We start from the raw sequence: 14,447 nt of genomic DNA, 5'->3' as shown, positions 1-14,447 counted from the left end.
GCATTCAACTGATCAAATGCGACAGTAAAGACTTTTACATTAGATTTCTTTTACAAATAAAGATTGTTTTCTTTGATGAATAGAAAGTTCAAAAGAACTGCATCATGGTTTCCACAAAAATATTATGCAGCACAACATTTTTCAACACTGATGATGAGGAAAATACGCTTCTTATGGAAGAAACCTAAAGGGATAGTTCACCCAAAAAGGAACATTTGATGTTTATCTGCTTACCCCCAGGGCATTCAAGATGTAGTTGTGTTTGTTTCTTCAGTAGAACACAAATGAAGATTTTTAAATCCACCCATTGCAGTCTGTCAGTGGTATAATGCATGTGAATGGTAACACGAGATGACTGATGCCTTAAGACACAAAACGATCGGTTTGTCAGAGAAACCGAACAGTATTTATATAATTTTTTATAGCTCTTACAGGTTGTTGGCCTTGTCTGTTTCGTTGCTTCTATTACTGTCCCATTTTTGTAAGTCGCTTTGGATAAAAGCGTCTGCTAAATGATTAAATGTAAATGTAAATATAAAACACTGCGGCTCGTGATGACTGATGCCTTAAGACACAAAAAGATCGGTTTGTCAGAGAAACTGAACAGTATTTATATAATTTTTTACCCCTAATATGCCACTATCACTTCCAGTGAGTGAGGTCAATGTACAATAGAGTAGACGATCTGGCGGAAGCGCCTGAAGTGATCTCTATGCCAGATCGTGTACATTGACCTCACTCACCAGAAGTGATCTCGCTCTGAAGGCTGTTAAACAGTATCATATTAGAGGTAAAAAAAAAAAAAAATTATAAATACTGTTCAGTTTCTCACACAAACCTATCATTTTGAGCCACAGGGTTTAATATGGACATAGCATGTGTTTTTTACTCTGATAGATTTTGTTACCATTGACAAGCATTATACGACTGACATACTGCAATGGTTAAAAATTACTATTTGTGTTCTACTGAAGAAACAAAGTCACCTATTTCTTGGATGCCCTGGGGGTAAGCAGATAAACATCAGATTTTCCTTTTTTGGTGAACTATCCCTTTAAACGTAAACACAGCTTTTGTGTTTTTATCAGCATTTCGCGCATAAACTGACCCTGATAAATCACCACATTTCTACAAATCTGTTTTGATGAATGAATGACACTCTCTAACTGTTGCTATGGTGTTCGTCAACATCCACTTGCACCACCTGCTGGTGAGTCGACTAACAGCAGACGGAGATCATGCATCTGTACTCTACTTCTGCAGTTACCGGATGTGCAATTTTACATTTTTCTGTCAAATCTGAACCACTGAATTTATGGAAGCAAATTTGTAAAGCGATATAAAGTGGATTGAAAATTGCCAATTGAAAATTATATGTTGTAGTTTTAAACAGATGGACCATTTTAGAAGTGAAATTTGAAAGGTGAATGTGGATTATATATATTTTTAAATGCAAGCATGGTTAACCCAATGCATTTTTCCCCCCAATTAGTGCAATTCAACAAGCTTTTTTGTTTCAAACACATTTGTCATTATTTAATTGTATTGTACTGTATTCTTGAGCACCAAATCAGCATGATTTCTGAAGGATCATGTGACACTGAAGCAGAGCCGAACCTCCCAAAAAGGATTTAGGGCTGTTTAGTTTTTGATTTTGGCTTCCAACCATTACAAAAACATCATGCTGCTTTACATTCCTTTGCTTTAAAACAGTGCGCTGTCACCATACATAACATCCAAATCAATCAAATTATGTAACAGAGACTTAAGCACATTCAGTTATGATTTTGATGAACAGGAGGACTATTCTGGGAGATGGGAAAGAAAATGTGTCAGTGTTTTAGATCTGTGCATTCACTCTTAAAGAGAGTGTTAATTTCATTAACATTAATATCTTTTTTTTTCTGTTGTATGTCCTATTGCTTTTTTCTGTTGTATGTCCTATTGCTTTTTTATGTTGTATGTCCTATTTACTTTAATGTTTCAACTCATTGTTTTTGGGTTGACACTGAAACTGCTCTGAAAGAACAGATTAAGGAGTCGGGGGTCATTTCGAGGTTATAAACGCACTGATGGGCCCAGACAAAGTTTTGCTTTGTTTTTTGAATGGCACTGCACTGAAGACTGGACTAATGGCTGCTGAAAATTCAGCTTTGCCATATCAGGAATGAATTATATTAAAAAATATATGAATTATAGAAAACATTATTTTATATTATAATAAATACAGTCAAACTACAAATATAATAAAGTTTTGCGTATCAAGTTACCTTATGTCTAATCAAAAAAATATACAGTGGGTACGGAAAGTGTTCAGACCCCCTTCAATTTTTCACTCGACGAAGGTTCACCTTCCAACAACACAATGACCCAGCACACAGCTAAAATAACAAAGTAGTGGCTTCACAACAACTTCGTGACTGTTTATGAATGGCCCACCCAGAGCCCTGACTTAAACCCAATTGAGCATCTCTGGAGACCTCAAAATGTCTGTCCACCAACGTTTACCATCCAACCTGACAGAACTGGAGAGGATCTGCAAGGAGGAATGGCCAAGGATCCCCACATTCAGGTGTGAAAAACCTCCCCAAACCCGAAAATCTTATTTCCCAAAGACTCATGGCTATATTAGATCAAAAGGGTGCTTCTACTAAATACTGAGCAAAGGGTCTGAATACTTAGGACCATGTGATATTTCAGTTTTTCTGAAAATTTTCAACAATTCTGTGTTTTACTGTCAATATGAGAAAAAAAAACAACTTAATATTAAGAAATATAACAGAGTGAAAAATTTAAGGGGGTCTGAATACTTTCCCTACCCACATACAAATATATGGGAATGGGAACTCGGATCAGACAATTGATTTTGGCTCTTAAATTCTGTAGGCACAAAAGCTACCATTGTGCCACGGTAACGACACAAACACATCAGTTACACCACTGCATGTCATCATACCAACTGAAGGAATGGTGTCCACCACAGAGCCTAAGTCTCTTTTCCTCTTTTTCGGTAATCTGGTTTTGCATAGAGCCTCAAAGTGATTCTGCATGGAGGAATCCATTGCCAAGAAGTTACACTGCAGGAAGCCGCTGAGAGTGGTGGCAGCCATCTCTCTCACCTAAGGCACAGAGATGCAGAGATGAAGGTTTAATGAACAAGGGTGCATAAAACTGAATAAATGATGATGCCACCATGCCAGTGTTGCCCAGAAGGTACCTCCAGCTGCTCATCCTCCAGTAGCCTGATGACCAGTGCTCTTACGTCTTGAACAGCCTGCTCGGTGCTCAATATGGTGAACAGATTGTAGAACACCATTATCTGGAGGTAAGTTAGCACTGAGAATCGTGCATGCCAAGAGCTGCTGCCGGCAATCTGAAAATATCATAAGAATCTTATGATTCCACAGCAAACACAGTACTCACTAGAACTGGGTCATATTGGTTGATTGGCAAGTAACTCATTTTTAAATAAATGCATTTATAAATAAATTATATAATAATAAAATCGTATTCTTTTTATCATCATTATTTTAGGGTTTTTCAAAAGTCAGTGTTTTGTATATTTTCTTTTTAAAATGTGCTGAACATTTTTTTCATTGCAAATAAAAATGAACATAACCAGTGTTATTTTAGTATTTTTTGTAAATTATAATTATATTTATTGATGTTTTTAATTAGCTTTTGTTTTCATAAATGCAGTTTTCTTCATTTTAGTGCATGTTGTACTGATTTTGTTATGTGCACTACATATATATAAACTAAAAATGACAAATGCACATAAAAAAAATCAATAAAACTGCATTAAAAACATTTCTGTTTAACTTGAATTTTTAGTTTAGATTTTAGTTTTAGTAATTATAAACGCTACTTCAACTGCAACTAATTTATTTAATTTAGTTGATAAAGCAATTTCACACATTTTCATTTAGGTTTTTAAGACTTTGATCAAATATTTTTATTTCCACATTATTTTAATTTACTGACACCTGTTTTTCAATAGTTTTCGTTTTTTATTTAACAATAACACTGATAACAACTCGACAAAAAATGAATCAAGTTCAAATTCAGCTGTTGTCCTGTTACGTCTTGCATGGCTGAGGCCTCACCTCATGTAGCACCTTCAGTACCAGAGGGATCTGCTCAGGATAGAGGAGACCCTGAGACATAAGGGACAGACACGTCTTTGCATCTCTCTTCAGCTCATCATAGCTGTCATCGTTTTCTACAGGAGCTATCTGTAGATGGAAAGAAACAGGCACAGAGTGAAAGTCAGCAATGCACTTAAGAGCACTCCACACAAATGGATAAAAGATGAGGTACAAAGAAAGAGTATCCGAAACCTTAAAAAGCAGTGGCAGCAGCTGTAGTTGCTGAGGCACTGGCGTAGAGAAGGAGCGCCCCGCGCTGGCCATCAGCCACTTCAGAACCGTTTTAAAGAGTTTAATGGCCTGTGTCCTCTCATCCTGCTCTCCCACTCCGTTCTCTTCCACCACATGGTTCTGGATTTCTTCGTCCCCCTCAAGCAGGGGCTTCAGCTGGGACAAGATCCTTTCAGTAAACTCAGCGATGTGTGGAGACTTGGTAGGCTGAGTGCATGGCAGGGTGACATCGATCATGAAAATGTACGTAAGCACACTGCAAGCGAAGAAATCATGACGACAGAGAATTAGTGGACCTGCCAGCATATTTTTGGATCACAGTGACCCCACACTCTGACCCCAACCGCAGACCTACCTGCCGATGCGCTCTCTCACATTCTTATAAACCTGAGTGAGTTTGGGCTCCAGGTAACTCAGCAATCTGTGTAGCAGCTCTGGGACCCTCCACTCCTGCTGTGCCAGACCACCCTGCAGCACATACAGGTGGCTACGAAGAGAGATAGAGACTCTCAAGGCAAATATCGGATATGCATTTAAAGTCTAGAATTGTGTCAGAATTGACCAATAAACCTAAACACGATATACCCTTACCAGGCATCTACAAACGATCCACCTTCCCCACTGAGAGGACACTCCATCAGCATCTCGAGAAGCCAGTGGAGCTTTCGTGGATCACGGCTCTCCTAAAAACATCAAAATAACAGTTAGTTGTTCTCATAGCTTCTAAAGCAATTAAATCAATCGGCCTGTCTGTCTCTCCGTCCGTCCGTCCGTCCGTCCATCCATCCATCCATCCATCCATCGAATATTCTCTCATTCTAATAGGCTGATTTGTTGTTCAAGAAACATTTCTTATTATCAATCTTAAAAACAATTGTGTTGCTTAATTGTTGTGCCAACACTTGTTGTGTCGGGATGTTTTGGTGAATAGAACAGTATTTATTTGAAAAATCCCCTTTTGATCAATTTAATGTAACCTTGTGATATAGTGCTAAATAAAAGCATTAAATTCTTTAAAAAAATATATTATTACTGACCTAAGCTTAGAAACAGTACTTTAAAGATATTTAAATATCAATTCTGACATTTAATATATAATAATTATAGAGATTTATTTTCCCCTGAAGTCTATTTATAATATTTTCATGATCATTTACTGTTGGTTGCAAGTAGCCATCCAGGTAGTGAATTATGTAGCATAAAATATAACAGAATGAAGATACGTGACATACACAGGCAGTTGCCACACAGGTACCCCAGTCAGCGTAGGTCTCAACAGTAATATTGGACAGTGCCATTCGCATCAAAGGAATCAGGAATGTCCATAAAGCCTCCACCTATGTGTGAGAGAGGGGTTTCAAACATTCATTCATGTATGTGGTTAAACATCTCAGTAGCTCCCTAATTTTAGTGCATCCCTCAAACTTGCAGCGGCGCTCACCTTCCCAAAGCTCCAGTGCTTGCTGCCTCTAACCAGGCCTGCAATGATCTCAGCCACACAGCGCTGGGTGCTCTCGTGAGAGTCATCTGCCAGCCGCTCCATATGAGGCTTTAGAACAGGCAGGAAGGCATCACTGTAGTTCCGGAAAAGTCCCTGTGGGCATTGAATGAGAAAGCAAGCCATCTGTATTTTGTAATAATTCAAACGGCAGGTGAGGAAGGCAGGTTTATGAGCTGGTTCAAATTTGCAGAGGTAGATGTGGCTGGGAATGCAATTGTATTTACTGCTCTCCACAAATCATTTTTTAAACGCATCCTCACAGATCTCTCGGTTTGGGAATTACAGCAGGGAAAACTGCAACAAAACTGCTGAAACCAGTGAGCATAAACAGTATGATAACAATCCAATAAATGCTTCATTTTAAATGTTTTCTCTCTGCTGAGAACTCAAAAATAGAAGCCAGGGGAATTATGTGGGGATTGAACATACTCTTTCAACTATCTTAATGTGCTTATGTATGCAACCTAGTGCAGAGGACACTGTAAGCAAATGTCCAGGACAAACACTGGCTTGTTAACAGGATGTACAGGCACATCTAAAAATACTTCTACAGCTTACACAAAGGCCCTTCAACATTTGAATTAGAGTCAAGTGAAAAACACATCTCAAAACACAAGCCACACCTTAATACATTGCAATGCATACTAATATGGTTATTGCATTGTGAGTGAAACGTTGTCACATGTGAAAGAGAATAAATGTGTGTTGAATGCGTGTGCTGCGTGTGTTGAATGTGTGAACATCTCTGAACACACTGATTGAAAAGTTAACACATTTAAAAGACCTGAAGTGTAGGAAATATGAATGAATGCACACAAGTAAAAAAAACTGATTCTATAAAGGAGCAAAAATCAATGCAAAACTGTGAGTAAAAGATTTGCTATTGTATTGGCATATCATTACTTTCAGTTCTAACAATATACACACTACTCAAAAGTTTGAGGTCAATAAGTTTATTTTTTAACAACTAAATTAACACTTTTATTTAGCAATGATCCAATAAATTGCACCCTTGACACACAAGACAATTCTTAAAAAAACATTTTTAAAAAAATCTTACTGAGCTTAAATATCTGAATGAATTTATGTACAGGTCAAATTACACTTGACTATTTCATATGAAAATATTGTGTCAGTTTCATTGTAATTTAAACTATTTTGTTGATAACCAAGTGCCAAACTGGTACCTTGAAGAGACAGAAGCGACGAGGATTGAACTTGTCTTTGCCCTTTCGGTCCTCAAGGGACAGGAACTCGATGAGCTGTTTGATAAACACGGGGTCTGTGAAATGGTCATAGATGATGCGTTCCCTCTGTTGGAAAAGGAATGTTTAGTAAATATAGCTACAAGATCAGCCGTGTAAAACAAAGAGTAGTGAAGTACGGTTGAGATCTGTCCAAGTATACCTCACACATGTTCTCAGCGGCAAGATCCTTGGGCTGCTCTGCTGCTGGGGCATATACCATCAACTTCCTATGTGCAAAGAAACAGAGTGAGTGAGGAAAAAAAGGCTAGAAGCATATATTTAGTGAATCATACAGTGATCAGAGGATGAGAGGGTTTACTTTGGCCAGCAGTAGTAGCCCCAGTGTGTCTTCTCTACAAAGCAAAAATTGTCCCAGTCCTGCTGGGTTTTCGGCAGGCTGTCCCCGTGGTACTGCAGCCAGTCGTTCCCCGGCCTATCTCCTGCCACCAGGCCCTCCGGCTCGGTTACCCTACCTGCAAAGCACCACATGTGTAATTAGCTCCTTCCACAGATACTGAAACCTTGCAGATGGACCAACAGATGGATGTTAAATGTAATTTGATCATCTCCTCATTGGATTGTACTATTTATTTGTTTGCACAGGGATGTTTACTCACTTATATCACAAGGACTAACAGGTATTTTCTTGCGTGGTCTCTTCAGCTGTTTCAGTATGCCTGCCACAGCAGCAATCGCCATCTATATCAATGAGCATTGGGAGCAAAACCAATTAATATACACATTACTCAATGGCACATACATACATACATACATACATACATACATACACACACACTTCCGGTCAACAGTTTTAGACGGTATGATTTTTTATTTTTTATTTTTTTTAAAGAAGTCTCTTCTGCTCACCAAGACTGCATTTATGGTATTAGAAATACAAATAAATCTGTGATATTGTGAAATATTATTCAAATATAAAATAACTGTTTTCTATTTGAATATATTTTAAAATGTAATTTATTCCTGTGATCAAAGCTGAATTTTGTCCATGATCCTTCAGAAATCATTCTAATATGATGATTTACTACTCTCTTTTTTTTTAGGGATACTTTGATGAATAGAAAGTTCAAAAGAACAGTATTTATCTGAAATAAAAAGCTTTTGTAACATTAATACAATTTATTGTTTTGGGTCGATAATATTTTTTTTGTTTGTTTGTTTTTTGGAAAAGAACTTCAATAAATTAATACATTAATTTAGCAGGGATGCATTAAATTGATCAAGTGACAGTATAGACATTTATAATGTTGCAAAAGCTTTATATTTATAATGTTGCAAATGCTTTATATAAAAGCCCACCACGCCCTAAGAAATGTTTTCCCGCACTGATCACATGAGAACAGCTTCACTCCACTCTCATGTTACATGAATCCCATTCTCATGCGCTGCTTTTTCACTAGCATTGTCGGAATTAAGACCGCAGTTTGATCCAGCAGCTCGAATTGACAAGGCTCGGTCCCTGTGTCCACAAACAATTCACCCTCCTTCACATCAGATGAAGGTGGGGGAGAAAACTCTACTTCAAATGACCGCTCTGTTGCAAAGCTCTCCACTCCATCTTTGCAAGTCTAACAGCTGTCTGTCACTGCGGGTCTCAGGTGTTGTCGTGTAAATGAACAGCCAAAACAAATAAAAAAGTTACATGTGTAAACAGCCCTAAGAATTGAATGATTTCTGTGAGAATGAAGGCTGGACTAATGGCTGCTGAAAATTCAGCTTTGCCATCACAGTAATAATTATCAGGCATGAAAACGGGTCAGGGGTGGAAAAGGTGAGAAGGATATTATCCCTCTAGGGGGGTCCGGGGGCATGATCCACCGTAAGAATTTTTTTTAATATTCCATATTTTAAAGCATTAATTTGATGCATTTTGAGATGCTTTTTTTGCCAACCTGGGGAGAGCTGGAGAAATTTAACTTCAGCCATGAATCAAAAATTATCTATTCTACCCCGTCATTTAGTTCATGTGTGTGTGTGTGTGTGTGTGTGTGTGTGTGTGTGTGTGTGTGTGTGTCTATATATATATATATATATATATATATATATATATATATATATATATATATATATATATATTATATTATATTATATATAGCACCTACGCCACATTACAGTCTAAACACAAATAGCAAGAGTAATTGCATCTAATAGGGCTGTGAATCTTTGGGTAGGCAGCGAATCAATTCGATTCACGATTCATAGGTTTCGATTCGATTCAAGAACGATTTTGCCAATACAGAACAATTCGATTCGAGTTGATTCTCATTCAAATTCGATACGATTCTATTATGCATTTTCTTACATGCATTTATAGGATTATTAAAATGCTTCCCCTAATGTGTCTTAGTCAGGGTGTGAATTACATTAAATACATGAATTAGCGGCCTTTAGGGATCAGAGAGTGGGCAACACACCTAGTAACACTTTAAAATAAGGTTTATTAGTTACCATAAACTAATAATGAACTGCACTTATAAAGCATTTATTTATCTTTGTTAATATTAATTTTACCATTTACTAATGCATTATTAAAATCTTGGTAACATTAGTTATGCACTGTGAACATGAACAAACAATGAACAGCTGGATTTATATTAGCTAATGTTAACAAAGATTAACTAATGCTGAACAGAGGTGTTTTAATGGTTAGTTCATGTTAACTAATGCATTAACTATGAAATATTGTAAAGTGTTACCAAAAAAACTTTACAATAAGGTTTCATTAGTTACCATTTGTTATTTTATTGACTAACATGAACTAACCATGAGCAGTAGATTTTTTACTGTATTTGTTAAAGCTACATTGTGTGCTATTTTCACCCATCGAGCGGTGAAAAGCTATTTGACCATAATGAATAATGAATAATGGTTTCTGTTCCTCTTAATTCTGATGTCCCTCTTTGGCTAATGTACTTTCAAGATGGAGGGGCAACATGGCGACCGGCATTCGAACCCCTCACCCGTATGTATTTTTAATGGCATATTATAAACTTACGAGAATACTTTATAACTTGAAAGAAGTAAATATACATTAATGAGCACATATATTTTTGAAAGAACTAAGTGTTTTTAGCTAAGAATAAACTAAAAAAGGTACACAGTGTAGCTTTAATAAAAATCCAGCTGTTGATGGTTTGTTCACGTTCACAGTGCATTAACTAATGTTAACAAGCTTTTAATAAAGTATTAGTAAATGTTGAAATTATCATCAACAAAGATAAATAAATGCTTCATAAGTGCAGTTCATTATTAGTTTCTCTCGTAGTTCACTGAATCGCCGTTCGCACTCGCAGCTCACTAGGGCTGTGTATTGCCAAGAATCTGGCGATAAAATACGTATCATGATACAGGGGTTACGATATGATATATTGTAATATATTGCGATATTTCTTTCTTTTTTCCGCTTTTTTTATAATTTAAAAGAATAAAGAACACAACCATATGCCTAAAATACAAGACAAAGTATTTTATTTAATGAATACAGTATAATTTATATCACTAATCACTATTTTGTGCAATCTAAGTAAAGGGAAATGTTAAGTGACTGCAGGATTCTTTACATGTATATGTTTTAAAGGTTCACAGTATAGCAGTGGCTATATAACAACAGAAAGTGCTGTCCATTTCATGACTGAATGACTGTTAGTTTTATATTTAATACAGTTAAGCTATTTTCTATAAAGCAGTCTATTGTATAAAGTGCTATTTAAAGTACTGAACTGCAGAGCTGGTCATCATATCCACATCGCTATGATCTTTCATTCTGCTGCCACCGCTGTCAGTTTTGGTGTGTGTTTATTTTGTTACTGAGATGAAAATGTGCAGTACATTCTATCGAAGCGCTTCTCAGCAGCACGGGTGACGTCAGGATGTTAAGCGAGCTCTCAGTTTCAATGTTTCCCGAGTAATATATTAGTTAGAATTGTAATAATATTATTTCACAATATTACTGCTTTTTCATCAAATAAAAACAACCTTAATTATTGTAAGAGACTTCTTACCAACCCTTAATGGTAGTGTATATTGTAACAGCTAGTGCTGCGGGAATGGACATCCCTGATATATTTGAATTTAATATGAAATTAACAAAATAACAGCATTCCACCAACCTTGCGAACAACAAGTGCATCGTGGTTGAGGCTCTGTACAAGGAAGAGCACCGCAGGAGCCGGGAGAGGATAGTCATCTCTTAGCAGCAGGGAGAGAAATCCAATAGTAATGTGCTCAAACTTCCATGGCCTGATGACACACAAAATAACATTCATAAATTAGTGATGTTTTAATGTGTCCAGTTCTGTAAAAAAAATATTGCACTTTTAAACATCCATTTAATACTTACAGATCCCGGTCATTCAGACATTCCAACAGATCTCTCACAAGCTTTTCATATTTCCTGGAAGAGGGAACAGCAAAGATTTACCACAACGATGTTAATGATTTGTAAATGTTCAGAGTCTGTGTGTGTAGCACTTACTGCTCTGCATCCTGGTTTTTATCTTGTTGAAGTGCCAGCCCTTGCTCCAGCTCCTGGTCTATGGGAGTGCCCATGTGTGGAGTGGGTTGGCTTGAATCGGTGATGCTCCGGCCTACACAAACTGCACTCTCAGGTACCTACAAAAATTCATCCGAGATTGTTGGAAACGAGATTGTTGTCATTTTACACTATACACATAGCAAAAAGGAGGTCACAACATGTCCGCAAACTTTCGCGGTCAGAAAGTTCCATTGTCAATAGTGTTGTGATGTATGAAATCACTTTTAAACGAAACAGTTTTCTGTAGGTCAATGTAGCAAATCTGTTGACGCCTTAAGCAAAATTTTAGATCACATGGATTTCTATAGAAATGACTGGATTTCACCCACACATTTTTGCAGAACAACAGTAAATATGGCCACATTGTCTGAATGACACTATAGTGGCATAATCTCTAAGTTTATGTACAAAGTGCTCAAAACAGAACGCTGCTCACAGTAAAATCGATGCCGATGGTTTCGTACTGCCGGTGGACTTTGTCTGCGAGGTCATCGAAGAGTCTGACGATGGATGGCTTCTCTAGGGACATAGCTGAGCTGAGGCCTGAGCGCACTATGGCTGGCCATGTCTGAGTGATGCAGTCCCAGTCATGTAAGTTAGCAAGGCACACTCCACTATGGTTCCCAAGCAAGCAGTACAGCGCTCCCTACAGCACAATATGATAAAACCAGAGGGATTTAGTCAATAAAATAAATTAACAAATGCAGCAGGTGCTAATTATAGAAATTGAAAATTTGAGATTATAGACCTTGAACTGTTGCTGGGTGACATCAGTTCGTGTGGGCTCCAGTAGCTCCAGGACACGAGGAGTAATGTCTCTGCAGCAGAAGTTATAGGTGCCCAAAGCTGTAAACAACACATTTTGGGCCTTGCTGCGGACCTGAGGGGCCAAAAAACGGACGTTCAGGAGTACACATAAAATAAAGGGGATTATTTTAAATAATCTGGTGTAAAGTATGGCGTAAAATCTGGTGTAAGTGGAATTAAGACCTGGCTGTAGGTGCTGGTGGAAAGACGCAAAAGGTCCCTCAAAAGGTCCTGATGAACAGTCTTGTATTCACACCCCTCGACCAACAACTTGCGCATCTAAAAGTGAAGAGCCAAAAAAAATGTGTTAACTAAACTAGGTGTGTTGGAATATACTATCTATCATGTTAAAGCTACACATTGGACAAAAACGTACATTATGACTACACTAACTATATAACAGTCACTCCAATGCAGTAGGTAGCAGTATTGTACCTGAATGTTGGTTGTCATAAAAAGACAATGCCACAATGTTAGTGGTGGGAAGTTCGGATCGTTTTACTGACTTGGATCTTTGATTCTTGTTCAGCAAAATGAACAAATCTTTTTTCAACTCATTTTGTCAATTTAAGCAGAATCTAATTAAAATGATATATTGAACACATTTAGTACTTTTCGAATAAAAAAATAAACTAGATAATGCAGTCATCGCCAAACATTGAGAAATAAATAATTAATTAATTGCGTTTGCCTCACCTCCCGATCCAAATCATTCTTTCTTTAGTCACATCACATTAAATCACGTCTGTTCCCTAGAAAGATTAGTAGCTATGCTACACCTCTCGTGACTTCTAGTTCGAGTCGTTAGTTTTGTCATCATGTCTGATCTGGGCCATGACAGCCTCATATGTAATACATGCGTCCGGTAACAGAAAAAAGATTAGTTATCTCGAGTCTTCGAGTCATTCGTTCATCAAGACCCAGCCCCTTATCGGCAAGGCTATGCAATCACCGGAAACAGAAGAGATTCGTTCATCTCTCAAGTCGTTCTTCAGGTCTGACTCCGAGTCTCGTTTTTTTTGTCACATGACCGCGCCGGTTCAGTGTCTCACAAGTCACAACATATACAACATTACAGTCATATTATTGACTGCATGTCGTAATATATTTATTATTATAAAATCATCAGAAGATATGGGCAATAAACTGTTATTATGCCTATCCATTCTGACCAACACAATGTGTCCAGGATTCGTTTATTCAATTATTAGTTATAGGCCTACTAGCTAAAAAAAAACTGAAGAAAAACAAAACTACGCACTTGTTTGTAAGCAAGGTTGTGAATTAACTATTTCTGTATCCAACACGGCTGTCACGTGACAAAAGAATGAGACTTGGACCGAAAGACTAAAGAGAACGAATCATTTCTGTTTCCGGTACAGACTGCATAGTCTCCATGAGGCTGAGACTTGATGAACAAATGACTCAAACCCAGACTCGAACGATGAACTAATCAATTCTGTTCCCTGTACAGAACATATGGGATGTTGCGCATGCACGGTCAACAAAAAATTAACGAATCACTCTCTGAGAAAACCAAGTCATATTAAAGAGTCATTCAAAATGAACGAATGGTTCATGAACGACATCACTACACAATGTAGGTGCATTAGCCAAACAGCAGAAAACACAATCAAGTTAAAGATGAATTAAAGATAAAATAGCTGTTGTCTTTTTCAAACTTTTTATAGATATCACCATGATATTTGATTTCACCTTGTGAAATCTTTTGGCCATGATAGTAGAGTAGTGAAAATCTAATGTGTCAGCCCTACTATATCCATTATGTGCCAATTCCCTATGCCAGGTTATTAGCATTGGCTCCTACCTCATGCTGAAGAAGAACTCTGTCAATCAGAAGAGCTCGGATGTGCTGTTTCTTCCCATGAAGCTGGAGAGCATAAGAAGATTCAAAAGACAATTATACATTACAAATATAAATTGCCACAGGAGATTTCTCA

At 37.3% G+C, this 14,447-nt stretch overlaps 1 protein-coding gene across 2 annotated transcripts in view; it reads right to left on the bottom strand.

Annotated features, from left to right (window-relative positions):
- The window catches only part of psme4b (proteasome activator subunit 4b), a 45,425-nt gene that overhangs the window by 4,150 nt on the left and 26,828 nt on the right, over positions 1–14,447 (bottom strand). For both annotated transcript variants that reach the window (XM_067430684.1, XM_067430685.1), the window contains 19 exons: positions 14,315–14,377; positions 12,670–12,765; positions 12,428–12,559; positions 12,116–12,325; positions 11,620–11,756; positions 11,485–11,538; positions 11,255–11,384; positions 7,745–7,826; positions 7,447–7,600; positions 7,288–7,354; positions 7,068–7,193; positions 5,821–5,973; positions 5,612–5,716; positions 4,971–5,062; positions 4,735–4,866; positions 4,341–4,635; positions 4,107–4,235; positions 3,218–3,373; positions 2,957–3,119 (listed from right to left, as the gene is read on the bottom strand). In XM_067430684.1, coding sequence (XP_067286785.1) covers positions 2,957–3,119; positions 3,218–3,373; positions 4,107–4,235; positions 4,341–4,635; positions 4,735–4,866; positions 4,971–5,062; positions 5,612–5,716; positions 5,821–5,973; positions 7,068–7,193; positions 7,288–7,354; positions 7,447–7,600; positions 7,745–7,826; positions 11,255–11,384; positions 11,485–11,538; positions 11,620–11,756; positions 12,116–12,325; positions 12,428–12,559; positions 12,670–12,765; positions 14,315–14,377 — 2,476 coding nt within the window. The remainder of the gene's footprint in view (positions 1–2,956; positions 3,120–3,217; positions 3,374–4,106; positions 4,236–4,340; positions 4,636–4,734; positions 4,867–4,970; positions 5,063–5,611; positions 5,717–5,820; positions 5,974–7,067; positions 7,194–7,287; positions 7,355–7,446; positions 7,601–7,744; positions 7,827–11,254; positions 11,385–11,484; positions 11,539–11,619; positions 11,757–12,115; positions 12,326–12,427; positions 12,560–12,669; positions 12,766–14,314; positions 14,378–14,447) is intronic.

The sequence above is a fragment of the Pseudorasbora parva genome, chromosome 21 (genome assembly GCF_024679245.1).
Source record: "Pseudorasbora parva isolate DD20220531a chromosome 21, ASM2467924v1, whole genome shotgun sequence".
Lineage (NCBI taxonomy): Eukaryota > Metazoa > Chordata > Actinopteri > Cypriniformes > Gobionidae > Pseudorasbora > Pseudorasbora parva.
The sequence above is the reverse complement of the archived record's forward strand: the minus strand, read 5'-3'. Positions and strand labels throughout refer to the sequence as shown.